This window comes from Megalops cyprinoides, chromosome 4, assembly GCF_013368585.1.
Source record: "Megalops cyprinoides isolate fMegCyp1 chromosome 4, fMegCyp1.pri, whole genome shotgun sequence".
Taxonomy (NCBI): Eukaryota; Metazoa; Chordata; class Actinopteri; order Elopiformes; family Megalopidae; genus Megalops; species Megalops cyprinoides.
Genome location: NC_050586.1, coordinates 28,335,151 through 28,349,410, shown reverse-complemented (window position 1 = coordinate 28,349,410; position 14,260 = coordinate 28,335,151). Strand labels below are relative to the sequence as shown.

The window sequence follows — 14,260 nt, the reverse complement described above, 5'->3', positions numbered from 1 at the left end:
TGAGTGTGACCCCCCCGGGATAGGATGCCAGGGACACAGGGTCATCTACAATTGTGAGTCAATTGAGGACCAAAACCCACAAACCTCTGATGCAACAGAGGACTCTCTAACCTCAGACCTCTGGCCAACCCCACTGTTTGATTGACGCCAGTCACTTTAAGCAAGCAGATCAATGTCGATTCTCACTTGTCTGAATGTTTGTTTCAAATGAAAAACCCTGAAACGGCAGTACTGCGATTACCTGCTCGATGATCTGACGAATGGTGTTCAGTCTCACCACACCTGAGGATTTCTCTGACCCCGCATCTTTAGGTTCAGTCTCTGTTGCAGGATGAGAGGGAGCACAGGATAGGTGATAGGAGAAGGAACAAGCGAAACAAGAGCTGAACTACTGCTATGACTTAATTGCTTTCCACCACTGCTTTTGCATGCAAGACATCACTACTTTGACCTCCTTACAATGCTAAAATTTTACATGGTGCAAATTCTGCACCCACATATACATGGCAGAATTTTACTGGCACAATTTCTGTCTTGACTGCCCTGAGCACAACAGCTACATTCCATCCAGGATTCAGTCTCATGATGCTCTGGCCTGGACCCAATGACCCAGCAGTTACTGCACAAAGGATTCCAACTCACTGGCAATAACAAACTCCTCAGGGAGCTCTGCAGCCAGTTTCTCATTGGCTGCATCCGCGATTGGCCCAAACAGAACCACAGGTCTTCTGAATCCAGCTGTCAGACAGAGAGATAATTACTACTTTAAAACAGTGAAACATAATTAGTATTGTTCATTCTGGTCATCACAATTATTGTCGAAAGGATTTAGTTTGAAAATTCAGTGCTCAATTTAGTTAGTTCAAATTGAGCACTGAAGAGGGATCAGTGTTTGATACAGGAACGGGATGGTTTACGGCATCCCACAGGTAACGGTGCCATGAGCAGAAACACTGAATGTAGTCTATCATGTTAAATGAGAACTGCACTCCTTCCACCAATTACATAACACCACATCCAATAGAGTGTTTCAATCAGCACCAATAGGATTACCCTGTCCAGACACCTCATCTTCAACAAGCCTCCCACTCTGCCTCCCCACTGTCAGTCAGCTGGGAATAAGCAGGTGTGTCTCACTGCAGCTGCCGGTTAATTCCATAATCAATAACGCTGCTCTGCAAACACATTACGTTGATGGGTGCTGTCTGATCCTGCCGAAGGGCTGGTTCACTGCAGGCAACCAATCTTTCACACGCTCAATGCTCAATTCTCTCTCTCTCTCTCTCTCTCTCTCTCTCTCTCTCTCTCTCTCTCTCTCTCTCTCTCTCTCTCTCTCTCTCTCTCTCTCTCTCTCTCTCTCTCTCTCTCTCTCTCTCTCTCTCTCTCTCTCTCTCTCTCTCTCTCTCTCTCTCTCTCTCTCACCCCTCTTCTCAATTTCTCTCAATCTCAGGGCCAAAATCAGGGTTTGGAAGCAGGCGGTCCCTTATACTCTCAGGAGGCCAACCCTCTTCTAGGTGGTGAGTCATGTGACCTATGCTCTTACTGGTGGTGTGTCAGGTAACCTGAGTTCTCATTGGTGCAGACACAGGTAAACTATGCTTTCACTGGTGGGGAGTTGGCTGACCCAGGTTCTGACTTATGAGGTGTTAGACAACCAACACTTTCACTGCCAGGAAGTATAGTGACCTCTGCTCTCGTAGGCAGGGAATCTGGACACCTACCCTCTCGTAAGACCACCCTTTCATAGGCCGGGAAGCGCGTGCTGACAGGGGCGGTGCTCAGGTCCTCCCGACTCTTCCGAAGGTCCTTCTTCTTGGCTGCTCTCTGCCCACGCAGCCGCCAGAAATCGGCCCGGTCGTTCCCAGAGCCTTTATGGGCATTCTGGACATTGGCCATCTGGTCCGCCCTGATGGAAACAAGGAGAGATATGTTTACTGGACAGTTGAACAGATGGAGACAGAACAGATGGAGTTGGAGAAAGAGAATGACTTTCTCTTCTCCTGTTCTTCATGTGTGTAAAACATCAGAGTCTGTTATACAGTGCAAATCAGCTCAGAAAATCATGCTGGTGGAACACACTTCCCCCACTCCCCAAGGCTCCTTACATGCAGTTGTGTCAGGATGACACAGTATGGAATTCATGACAACTGTGACAACAGCCACCACCAGAATGGCAGAATGGCACAACAAGACGGAGCGGATGCATTCCGGCGTATTACGGAAAATAAATAACCTCATTGTTATGTCTCTGTCTTGATTAAGTCACTGAGCCGTTCCTATCTGCGAGCTTTGGTGCCAGCTCTTGCAGTACTGTGTGTCAGGATTATCTGCTGTTTATGGTTCGGGATGGGGAGAGGTGGATCAGTGCACATCAGGACACTCTGGGGAGGGTTATGTTACAGCGAGGGACGTATCGGATCCTGGCTCACATCTCAGGTTAATATGCACACTTCAATTACCTCCCAAATGTATAGCATCTGAGCGGAGCTGCACTGAGACCCATCGTGGCACTCCTGATGTATATACGCACACACACACAGAAGCACATGGACACACACACACACAGATACAGACAGACAGACAGACACAGACACACAGACACCTCCCAGCATCATTCTCTCATTTCTCATTCATCTCCCTGCAGACTGGCATCAGGAGTCATGAGGCTGAGCTGCAGCCTCCACTTACCGCAGGATGGATTTAATACCATGCAGATCACGCACTCGCACGGTGCCCAAAACAAAAAAGATGCTGCCTGACCTTTCTCTGACGAAGGCCTTCTCATTCCTCTTGCTCTTTCTCCTTCCTCCCAATTAAAAACTCTAAGCCGTTAACTGCCTGAGATCCTCCCACCCCACAGATTCCACTAATTACTGCTGGAGTCAATTATCCACAACCCTCCAGAGCAAAAACAGGATGAATACGACTGGCAAGCAGTGCTCGAGTGGCTCCATGTGCTGTCGCTGAGGACTTTCATTTGTGCTTCAATTTATCCATGCTGATTTTAATGTGTGGAGCTAAAGTCGAGACTGATTACCAGACTCTTCAGTGTAATGCTTAATGCCACCTGCATGTAAAGAGAGGCACAGGCATCACGTTCCCTCCCAAAACACTCCAGTACCCCTTTACATCCCTCCTTCTCTGTTCTCCCCCACACTCCAGCACCCACCCTCCATGTTCTTCTCCCCCTCTTGTACCTCTCCCACACACTCCATCTCTTTCCCCCAGGATCATCTGTCCCTCCCCAATGCTCTCCAATCCCTGTCCCAGGCCCAGATCGTCTGTCCTGTCCCTCATACTTATTTACCCCTTCCAGCAGGTTCCATTAAACCTCCTAAAGGTTGTTAGAACCTCCTCACCCCCGCTCCCCCAAGCTAATGTCCCCTTGCCCCACAGTGTTTTTCCAACCCCAGCAATCTGGGATTACCTGCTCTTGTTGGGGATGATACCCTTCTCCAGCAGCTGGTTGTCTTTGCCCATGCGGATGGCCAGCCAGTTCCCCAGCTTGCCGTCGTACAGGGTGTCCACCACCTTGAAGATCTCGCCCCGGGAGAAGGCCAGGCTCTGGGGGGACTCCTTGTCGTACTCAAAGTGGGTCCTGATAAAGAATGAGTCTCCTCTGCCAGACGTCAGGATGTCCTTGTAAACTGGAACACACAAGAGACAAACCACCTCACCCCTAGTGTTCATACAGACAGGCCTGCGTAAAAAACAAAACCTGAAGTCATAAAATGTTTACTAATATTGGGCATTTTACTTATTGCTAGATGCAAAAACTCATTTGTAGTATATTAAAGTATCTGATAGAGTTTATTGGACTATTTGATTAGAGTAAGTTTACTCTAACTACTAGGTAGTTAGTAAGCTAAATGAAAAATCATCATTGATATGAATGAATTTTTCCATAATTATAGCTATTAAAATCTTGTTAGAGGCATCATATTTTCTCTTGGCCAAGACAAGAAGAAACCAAGAAATGTTCTGTTTTGGATTAATAATACATCAAAACATGTGCTAGCTTATCAATGCATTATTCAAACAGCATTATTAAACACCATTAACAGAATTTGCCTTGGTGGAACACAAATTTACTGAAAGGGAGAAAAACTGGTCATCTTAGTCTCTGAGACAGAGCTAAGCATTCTCTTTCAATCAGAAAAGGTGGTTGTGCTGCCATCTGCAGATCACCTGTGAAACCGCTAACTCTATTGGGCTAAACACAATATTACTAAACATAACCTTCTCATTAGTTAATTAGGAATCAAAACCCACACAAGATGTTAAGGTGGGCCTCAGTGCAATATCAGCATTAAAAAGCAACTCAGAGAGAGGAAGAGAGACAGAGTGCATGTGTGAGAGAGACAGAGTGTTGGAGACAGTAGAGGTCATCTCTGCCTGTCCCATGCGTCCCTTGGTGGTGTCCCTGCAGGGGTAAAATGCAGGATTTGGGGGGATTCCAAGTTCAACAGCAGCGCCAAGTTCTCAGCTCTGACCCAGCTGCTTACTTTACAGGTCCGACTTGCTAATGGGCCACACTGTGCGCTCACACACACACACACACACACACACACAAAAACAGGAAATGCGCACATATACAAACATACGCACACACGCACACACACACACACAAACACAAACAGCAAACGCACACATATGCGAACATGAACACACACACACACGCTTGCATATATACATGTGCACACAAACACACATGCACTTATACACACATACACGCATGCATCATTACAAAGACACACACATCCTGTTTAAAATATATAACTGCTCAGAAAGCAGAATGCCTCCTGGCCAGTGAACAATAGCACAAGGGAGGGAATTTCCTTGTTAATCAAAACAAACTCAGCTGGTTTTCTGCTCTGCTTCAGTTGTGCACAGCAGTGGAATCGTTTGTGTTAACCTACTTCACTGCTCCTAGCCTGACAACAATGTTCGCTACTCAAACTCAACTCTCTTCAGCCATAGCGCCACTCTGCTGGTTTGTGAAACTGCTTCCTGGTTTGGAATTCATCATGGTGCTGGGATGTTTGTGTATGTTCTGCCACATTCTAGAGCTTCAGCTCTGAACGTTCTATAAGGGCTCTTTTCCCAGGGAACAGGACTGCTAGGGATGACACTGAGAGATACAGAGAAAGAGGGAGAGAGCGAGACCAGACAACATACCTTAATAGGCCAAAACTGGTTCTCACTGCTCATGGGGAACAAGCTGGTGTGCGTCATCACTCTGATGCAAAACTAGTATGTGTTTGTGTGTGTTTGTGTATTAGTCACTTGCAGACACAGCCAGACATCAAGCTAGATCAGTGCAACTGCTGCACCGAGATATTGGGACCATACTAGACATTAGGCCATAGGGAAAATGGCAGCTTACACACACCTAAATATGAAGCTTAAATTTGAATCTGATTTCAAAGTAAGTAAACACTGTGTTGCATGACCAGTAGAGAGAGGCAGAGGAAAGGAACAGAATTAAATGGAGAAACTAAAAGGGAGAAGGAGAGAGAGAATGGGATCGTTCTGGTTTTAGTTTAGCTGAGCTGTGGGGTGTTGAATGGATTGAAAATTTAAGCAGAAAGGCTGGTTACTCACCCTCGGACTTGTTCTGTGCCAATATCGTCACTTCCTCCCCCTTGGGGATCTCCAACAGGAACAATACTGCCTCTTCTCGCACAATGCCTCGGAAGTCCACATTATTCACCTGGAAATGAAGACACACACACACACACACACATCACTGAGATATTCAAGACCTTCACATTTTGTTAAACAGCAGCTAGGGTTATTCTCAGGGAAAGCATCTGGTTGAACAACCTCAGAATCCATCATGCAGTTTGCATATCAAATCGTTCCATTCCCCCTGACACAGTCCATGACCCTCTGTGTTCTTTAAGGTTACAAGGTCATTTAAAAGATTTTCTTCTTACTGTCGGTATGTATGAGCCCTCAGGTAAAGCTGAGTTACCTTTAAATGATAACCCTTAACAGCTGTTTCAGGGCATTTTACCCCCGCACACACAAATACATAAAAGACTGCAGAGTTCATCTAAAATCAGGTAATTTGGGCATGTATGAACATGTAGATCTTAGCAGGCCTGAGTCTCCTGGGACAAAGAGTGTCATTTAAATGTCCCAAAACTAATAAAAAGTCTTGGATCTCATCAGTCCTCCTCATTCAACACTAACTGAGTATATCAAGGAATCACTCCAGTGTCATTTCCTAGGCCAAAAGTTGGTGACCTTTCAAATGGGGGGGGGGGGGGGGATTACTGAAAAAGACTACTGTCTTCACTTGTGCTATTTCAGGACTCTTAAAGCAGAATCCAAGATCCTGCTCCACCAGAAAATAGGAAAAACACAACTGTGTTTCATAAGAGGAAGGTTTTCTTTGCTGATCTCCCAGCCATCCACTGAAAACCTGTGCTCTCATACCATTTGAGGTTTAATGCCAAGAATTCCTGCGCGGGTGAGCCAAGGAGCATGCACAGGGGCACACACTGCCCAATGACCTGGCACAGTCTGAGAGGAGGGGGAAGGGCTAGCAATGCCTGTCTGAGTGAATGAGTCGGTTAATGAGCATGACTGAGTGAGGTAATGAGGAGTGATGGAGAGAGAGTGAGGCAATGGGTGAGCAATTAATGAACAAGTGAGTGAATTGGGGAATAGACGATGAATAAGTTAGTGAATAAATAAGAAGGTTAAAGTATGAATGAGTGAGTGGGTGAGTGAGGGAAGAGTCAGTCAGTGAATGAGCCACTGACTGTGTCAGTGAGTGAGGGGAGGCCTGGTGCTTTACCTTCATGATCTGGTCCCCGGTTCGAAGCCCCTCCTCCTCGGCGGGGCTGCCCTCCTGCACCCCGGCGATGAAGATGCCGACGTCGTTGCCCCCGGCGAGGCGCAGGCCCACGCTGTCCCCCTTCTGGAAGTTTACCATCACAGTGCTGGGTCTGCAGGGAGCCGGACAGAGGGAGGGGGGCGTCAGGGGTGACTCCGATGGACAACGGCATCCGATAACAGCGACCGTTTGACTTAGGACACTGTAGAGCTCCACTCTGCGACAGCCGTCACACGCACATGCCACGGCTATCACACATGCGGTGGGCAGGCCTCACGTCACTATGACCAGCAAGCAGAGCACTTCACCCAAGACTCAAGGGGTTCAGTTCACCACGGTGAAAATCAGGACACGGTACAGAACCCTGACAGTTCACAAGCACAGAAATCCCCCCCCCCCCTCTTTGACAGGACACTGACTCAATGGTCCAGACTGTATATTTGACATGTTTGAACTGTATCAAAAACAGTTTTGAATGTAAGTATTTTTAAGATGAAACCAGGCTGTTTAAAGAAGACACTCAGGTCTCCTCCAATGAGAATGCCGAGATGCATGGAGAAATCGGATTACAGCAAGTGTTTTTTTTTTCCTTCAAGATAAACAGAGTCAAATTCCGAGTCTTTTCTCGGAGATGAGACATGAACAGTCACGCACATCATATCACCCCCCTGCTTTTAGTCCGCTCTTAAACGATGAATCACCACGTCGGATTCCCGCTGTGCTCTGCTAAAAATGGAAACCTTGCAGGAACTGAAGTCAAACAACCTTCACAAAAAAATAAAAAGAATAAAATGATGTAAGGCAAACCTGGAGCTATTCAATATCAATACCCAAGGATTATCTGATATATCAAAGAATCAAAAACTATTAACTCAATCTGTACTTTTTTAAAATCTCCCTGTTTTTCTTTGCTGTTAATTAAATGCTATGGTATTTGTTTCATTATCCAAACAGAGTGATGTAAAAAGACATCTAAATTTAGACAGCAGGTGCAGGTGTGCTACACCACAGCTGTTATTTAACCACCCAACCAGGCATGTCTGATCTCTGAGGTCACTTCCTGTAGAGCGCTGAGGGCGAGTCATGCCTCCAGTCATTAAAGCAAGCTATTCCTGTCAGCAAGCGCAGCATCAGGGAGGACCCTGGGGGGTCGCTCCTGACGGATGGCGCATGGAAGGTCTTCATGAATATGGACGACCTGTGCTGGTAGTGATTAGGAAGTGAGCTGACGAGCAGGAAGTTGCTGAGGTGTACAACCGCTCTGATCCAGCTGGCGCATTGCCCCCCCCCCCTGCCTGACCCCCACCCCCACCCCCACCCCCCCCCCCCCCCCAGAGGTTTGCTGAACCCGGCCAGCACAGGTGCACTCCAGCATGCCAGTGAAGGGGGGAGGGGGGAGAAAGGGAAAGAGACAGAAGAGACAGAGAGCGAGAGGGGATGAAAGAGGGATAATAAAAGAGAACAGGGGAGAGAGGGGTTGAGAAAGGGACAGGATAAAAAAGCAAAAGGGGGAGAGGGAGAGAGAGATATAGAGATATAGAGAGAGAGAGAGAGGGGGATGGGGTAGGTGAGAGAGAGAGGGGAGGAATGAGAGAGAGACGGACAGGAGGACTGAGCAGGCTCCTCTCATCTCCAGTTTTACTGCAGTGACCCTCACCTGTCTCCATCGCAAAAAAACCCTGCCCTTCAGCGACAGCAGAAATTTCTGGCAGCTCCGTAATCCGTGAGCAGGGCTGGGCCAGACACTAAAAGAATATCAGCAGATGTATAAAAGAAAACCCCTCTCACCCGTAAATCTCCTCATCTTCTGGGCTGGGCCGGAGCAGGATTTTCGGGGTGGTGTTAACCACAGCTGAAAAACAAAATGGACACCATAATGGAGGATCACAGGTGCACTGGCCATTGGGACTCAGGGCCATTGTACCATGTACACAACCCTTTTTAATGTACATTTGGTGGCAACAAACAGCTTTTTCATGTTATGAAATGACAAATCCTCAACGTTGAGGTGACCACTTGATTGAGGTGGTCCAAAGTCCAGGGTAAACTGAGAAGTGCTATGTGATACAAGACACGATACACCAACACAGTTAGTTATGAGTGACCTGTTTGCTTGCTCTGGTACAGGAAATAAGCATTACGGTAAACAGGGAAGTGACATGGAGACCTGGAATAGCAGAGTCTTTCAGCTGCCCTGGGAAACGGCACGGAAGGGCAACCGGATAAACACAGGAACAGCGAGCGTTTAGGAAGGGGGATCAGCAGGCGTGCGCTGGCACTGATGGAGAAGGAATTCAGATCACACGTCACATGACCCACACCTGAATTCTTGCACAGTTGGATTTTTCTTCTCCGAGAGCAAACCGCACCGATACAGTATCTCTGTAACATGTCTAAAGGTACTAACTAAAGGTCTAACTGCTAAATGGACTGTGATGCCAGCACTCAGTAATTTCTTTTCCATGACAGGACAGGTAGCTATGCACTCAGGTTTCAGGAAAACAAACAAAAAACACGTCCAGGACTTGCAAAAGTGTGAAGCTATTGTGTTCACAACTCCCAATTTTGCTTTCCCAGGCCCGGTCCTAAGGGGCTGCTGTGAAATCTGGTTTGTTGTTCCAGCTGACCTTTCAGTTTGCTAGATTTGGTAAGAGTTTTTGTTGAACACTGATAATCATTTGATGATGTTGTAACAATGTTAGTAAAGTAATGAGGATGGACTATTATGTCTTTGTTACAGATATGGGTCATTGATCATTCTTTTGTTCAAAAACATGGTTAAATGTAAAGGTATTATAATGTTATTTTTATTGATGTGAATTCATTGAAACTAGAAAACATACAAGCATGTAACTCAGCTGTTCTGTATTCTGTTGTTCAAAGGAGCTGAGAATAATGATTTTAGTAATTAGTTGAGCTTAACTGAGAGAGGTCCATCAAATATTTCTGAGGGGCAGATATGGCCAAGAATATGTTGAAAAACAGTATCATTACAGATATATTTACAAAATATCTTTACAAACACATCTCCAATAGGACCTCTCTTTCACAAAAAAAAAACAAAGCATCAAAATCAAACCAAACCAAGAGGTGTACAATGAAGGTCAGTATTCAGGCAAACCTATTTAAATGAGACCTCAGCTATAACACAAACAGTACACACAGTGAGTCCCCACTGCTCTGTGGTGTTCCCCCACCATGCTCTATGGTATTCAGCTGCCCCATGGTATTATGGGTACCTGGAGGCTCCTCCACTCGTGGCTGTTCCCTCTCATCCTGTGCTGGTGGGTGGTCCTCGGGTGCACGAAACGGAATCGGCATGGCCGCCATCTTAGCCAACACACTCGGAGGATCATCCCTGAAAATATCCAAAATATGCAGCATGGTTACAGAACTGGCAACAGTAGCAAGAACAGATTCCTCTCCCTCTCTCTCACTCTCTCGCTCTCTCCCTCTCACTCTCGGCCTCGCTCTCTATTGCTGCTTCATATCAAATGTGAGCTATGCTTCCAGAGGTCGACCACTGTCTCCAACCGTTGCTCAGAGAAGACAGAAGAGACTGGCCATGACATCTAAACCGCAATTTATGCCGTTAAACAAGTCATGGTGATGAAACAGCATTACTGGCAGATAACCCTCGTGAAGTAGTTCAGCAGCAGGGGTTCCCAAACTTCCAGAGCCTATGACCCACTTCTTATGTGAACCCATTTACTGTGACCAACTCTTTATGAATTGTAATATGCCAAAATATGGGAAAAATTTATACATCATCAAAATAACAGCAAGTACAATTTCCATTACTGTTTGATTAGTGCGTGTGTGACTCTGTCTCACGACTCCACGAGTGGGTCCTGAACGAGTTTAGGAACGCCTGATAAACCATATCAACAGAAGGACCGAGCAGTCATCTCTGAAGACTCAGTGGCGGCAGCGTAGAATAGTGGTAAGGATCAAGGCTTGTAACTAAAAAGTTGCTGGTTCGATTCCCCATTGGGGTACTGCTGTTGTACTCTTGGGCAAGGTACTTAACCCACAATTGCCTCACTAAAATATCTAGCCTCATAAATGGATAACATGCAAAAAAAAACATGCAACCTAGGTAAGTCGCTCTGGATAAGAGTATCTGCTAAATGACAGTAATGTAATGTAATGTAACGCCTCTGGGTGACCAGTTACCTGGGTTTCTCTCGTATTTCATTGGATGAATGTGAGGAGAGGTCTGAGGGATGGGATCTTGGGTCTTCCTGCGGGGAGTATGACCGGTACGACTCAATCTCCGAGATATCTGAAAACCACAACAAACAGCAAAACTGTCAGAAGAGCTGACCACCAGGTTCAGTTGGGCTTTGCACCTCTTAACCCACAGACATGATCCGCAGTCCCAAGAAGCACAGAAAACAGGACACCCACAGGAGAGTGTAGTTTAGTCAAATAAGACTCTGCCTCTTTGGAATGTTAAACAGTGTAACACACTGAACTCCTTGCTGGTTGGAAGTGTACTTAAAATGTAAGTATTCATTTTAATCAATCCTGAGCCCCCATTAGCTGGGTTTTCACAACTGGCTAATCCATCTATAAATTAGCCTGGTGAAAGAAGTCACATGAAATTAATATCAGTGACCAGACTGTGTCACCATCAACTTTTATTACACCCCTTTTTTCTTGCCCAACCAGTCAATAAAATTAAAACACAAACTGTACTGGTAGCAGCTGAATTAATGTAATGAAATTGAAAGGGCTTTTCCCTGAGACTGGTGTTCGAAAGAGGCAAAGCCGAGCAGCTGACATTTAACGGACAGGGAGACAAACAGGAAACAGGAAGCACCGGCGAAGACCTGTGAGGACCCAGGTGCGCAGAGCAAACTGTCCTGGCAAACTGGGCCGTGAATAACTGTCTCCACGAGCCCCCGGGTTTTGTTACACAAGCGTGCCATTCGGCACCACAGCCCCGAAATGTTCAGAAGCTAAACCGAAAACAAATTTGACCTCGATCGGTGAGGGGTTTGGGACAGACGGACAGACGGCCATTTCCCCAGGACAGTTCTGAAAAAATTACAGTACAGTTAATCAAGATGCGACATTAAGCCAGAAGCACACAATTATTATTAGGGTTATTGCACATCTAAAAATGGTTCCCCCCAACCAAAAAAAAGGAAAATAAGAAAAAAAAAAATCTAATGTTACTGATTTAATATGCAATCAGGTGTTTGTGGTACATTGCTAATGTGTTCTCTCAGCACCGGTGAAAAATTAACAGTGGTTGTGTGGTGCAGCATGCTTCCCTTTGTAACAAATGCTTGGGATTTGAGTACATCAAAGCTGCAGCTACCTTTCAACTTAGTGCTGAGGAAGGTTAAAAAGAGCTCACATAGGACATTGAAACACATCTGAGGCAGCAGGCAATGGTTAAAGGTTTTAAATAGAGGCACTCTTTTTTTTTTTTTCTTCCCCAAAGTTTTAGGTTAAATGCGCCATGTTGATGATTTACAGTATTGAGCGCTCTTTCTCTCCAAACTGCTCCAAGCTGAAACCAGAGCAAAGGCAGGGAGAGTCCTTCAAGGCCAAGGGAGGAGGAGGAGGAGGAGGAGGAAATGACTCTTGACCGAGAAAAATAAAGTAATAAATAATCTGGCCACTGATTTCTCGGACTTTCCTGAGGAAACTGTAGACAAACTACAGTTCACATCAGTAGAGAGAGCATGAAATTACAGGCAGCCTCCTTGAGGATAGGGTGACACCACCGAGAGGCAAAAACCTCACACACACACACACACATTTGTACGTGTGTGTGTGGACAGTACCAACAAGTAAAGCCATCAGATCAGTTTCAGAAAAGATTATCATAGTGAGACAATCTTTCCAGAAATCTACTAACGACTGCATTATGAGACCATGGAGCGGGGGTATGGGTTTACAGGGGAACCCTGCCAAAAATTCTGGCTGCACCGCACAGCTCCAGATCCGGGCGGAAAGCGCGTGAAAGTGGGTCACCGTCGACCCCGCGCTCGGATGGGGACAGGCAGGCCCTCAGGGTCAAGCTCTCTGCATACATAACCCCTCCCCCCATTCACAGCAGCCAATCAGAGCCAGCTTACTGGAGCGTGACTAACGCTCAAACATATGGGACAGTCCTCAATGTGTCAACAAGAGAGAAAAAGTTCATTTGCATGTGTTTACCCTCTGCACCATGTTTAACAACGCATGCTTACCACGAAGGGGGAAAAAAAACAGTTCATGTTAGTATTTATTGTTACTGTTTAATGTTCATGTGTTTCACCCAAACAAAAAATGAAAACTGTTTAGCTCTAATAATAATAAACCACGTTACAACATTACAACATGAAGGAAGGAAGCTTACCCGCCTCAAAGCCACCCTCACCATTTTTGACATTTTCTTAGGAGAGTTTAAAGACAGAGCTATACAAAAACATTCATTACCTTTTAAGGCACTGACGTATTTGCACTGAGGTAAGAGTGGGAGCAGCTGAAATGGTTAATTGAGTAAAAAAAGGCAGTTCACCCCTAACCAGTCAAAACAGTGACCAATGAATAATATACCTGGAGTACACAGACAACGAGCCCAAAGCCATTATTCAGATATCAATTCCTCACAGTCACATTTTTCAATTGCCATTATCATTATTTTTACTGCCAGTATTATTCAATTCCATAAAAAAGCACACAATACAAAATAAATAGTGATTAAAATATTGTTTATTGATTTTTTTTTTGAAAATATTAAAATTAAAGTTAGCAAAAAAATAAGTGCAAAACGTGAAAGCTTTACAACTGTCGTGGCACAGCCATTTTACAGGTTAAGGGAAACCAAACTGTTATGTTGTGTCTTGGGGGTCCTTCAGCTAAAAGTATGACATTTTATCTGTAAAAAAAGAACACAAAAAATAGAATTTTTTTGTTGGGCCTTGAAACGGGTACCTTTTGTCATATCAAGTGAACTTCCTGGAATGAAAGAGTACTGAAGCTTGGCAAATGTGCTTTCCATTTGCGGTCTGAACTGATGTTAGAGACAGTAAAATGATCTCCTGCATCCATCTCACATAAGTAGGACAGACCCGAAACCAGTTGAATGATCTTAGTCCCAGTTGCTACCAGAAACGTGAGCCAAGAGACTCCATTTAACTTTGCTTTTATTTTTAACCCCTTGAATGCCACATTGCTATTTTTACTTCAGTGATGTGTAGGGTGATTTACTATGTGGACATCCTGCCACAAAGCAACTGGACAGTAATGGATGACATCCGTTCCCATTTGTTGGGCATTCTACCCATAATCCACACAACAGTGTCTGATGAAAGGTCAAACCCTGAGTATTTTCCCCTCACAACCAGAGTTCCCTGACTCAGCTGTTCAGGAGTCGTGAATTTATAGTGTATACATTATAACGTAACCTTA

The 14,260-nt window shown here is 45.4% G+C and overlaps 1 protein-coding gene across 4 annotated transcripts in view; it reads right to left on the bottom strand.

Moving 5' to 3' along the window:
* The window catches only part of LOC118777212 (tight junction protein ZO-2-like), a 59,825-nt gene that overhangs the window by 5,587 nt on the left and 39,978 nt on the right, over positions 1–14,260 (bottom strand). For all 4 annotated transcript variants that reach the window (XM_036527983.1, XM_036527980.1, XM_036527982.1 and 1 more), the window contains exons 8-16: positions 11,024–11,132; positions 10,087–10,205; positions 8,636–8,699; positions 6,809–6,959; positions 5,605–5,713; positions 3,428–3,647; positions 1,722–1,906; positions 643–738; positions 242–321 (exon numbers count right to left, since the gene is read on the bottom strand). In XM_036527983.1, the coding sequence (XP_036383876.1) occupies positions 242–321; positions 643–738; positions 1,722–1,906; positions 3,428–3,647; positions 5,605–5,713; positions 6,809–6,959; positions 8,636–8,699; positions 10,087–10,205; positions 11,024–11,132 (1,133 nt within the window). The remainder of the gene's footprint in view (positions 1–241; positions 322–642; positions 739–1,721; positions 1,907–3,427; positions 3,648–5,604; positions 5,714–6,808; positions 6,960–8,635; positions 8,700–10,086; positions 10,206–11,023; positions 11,133–14,260) is intronic.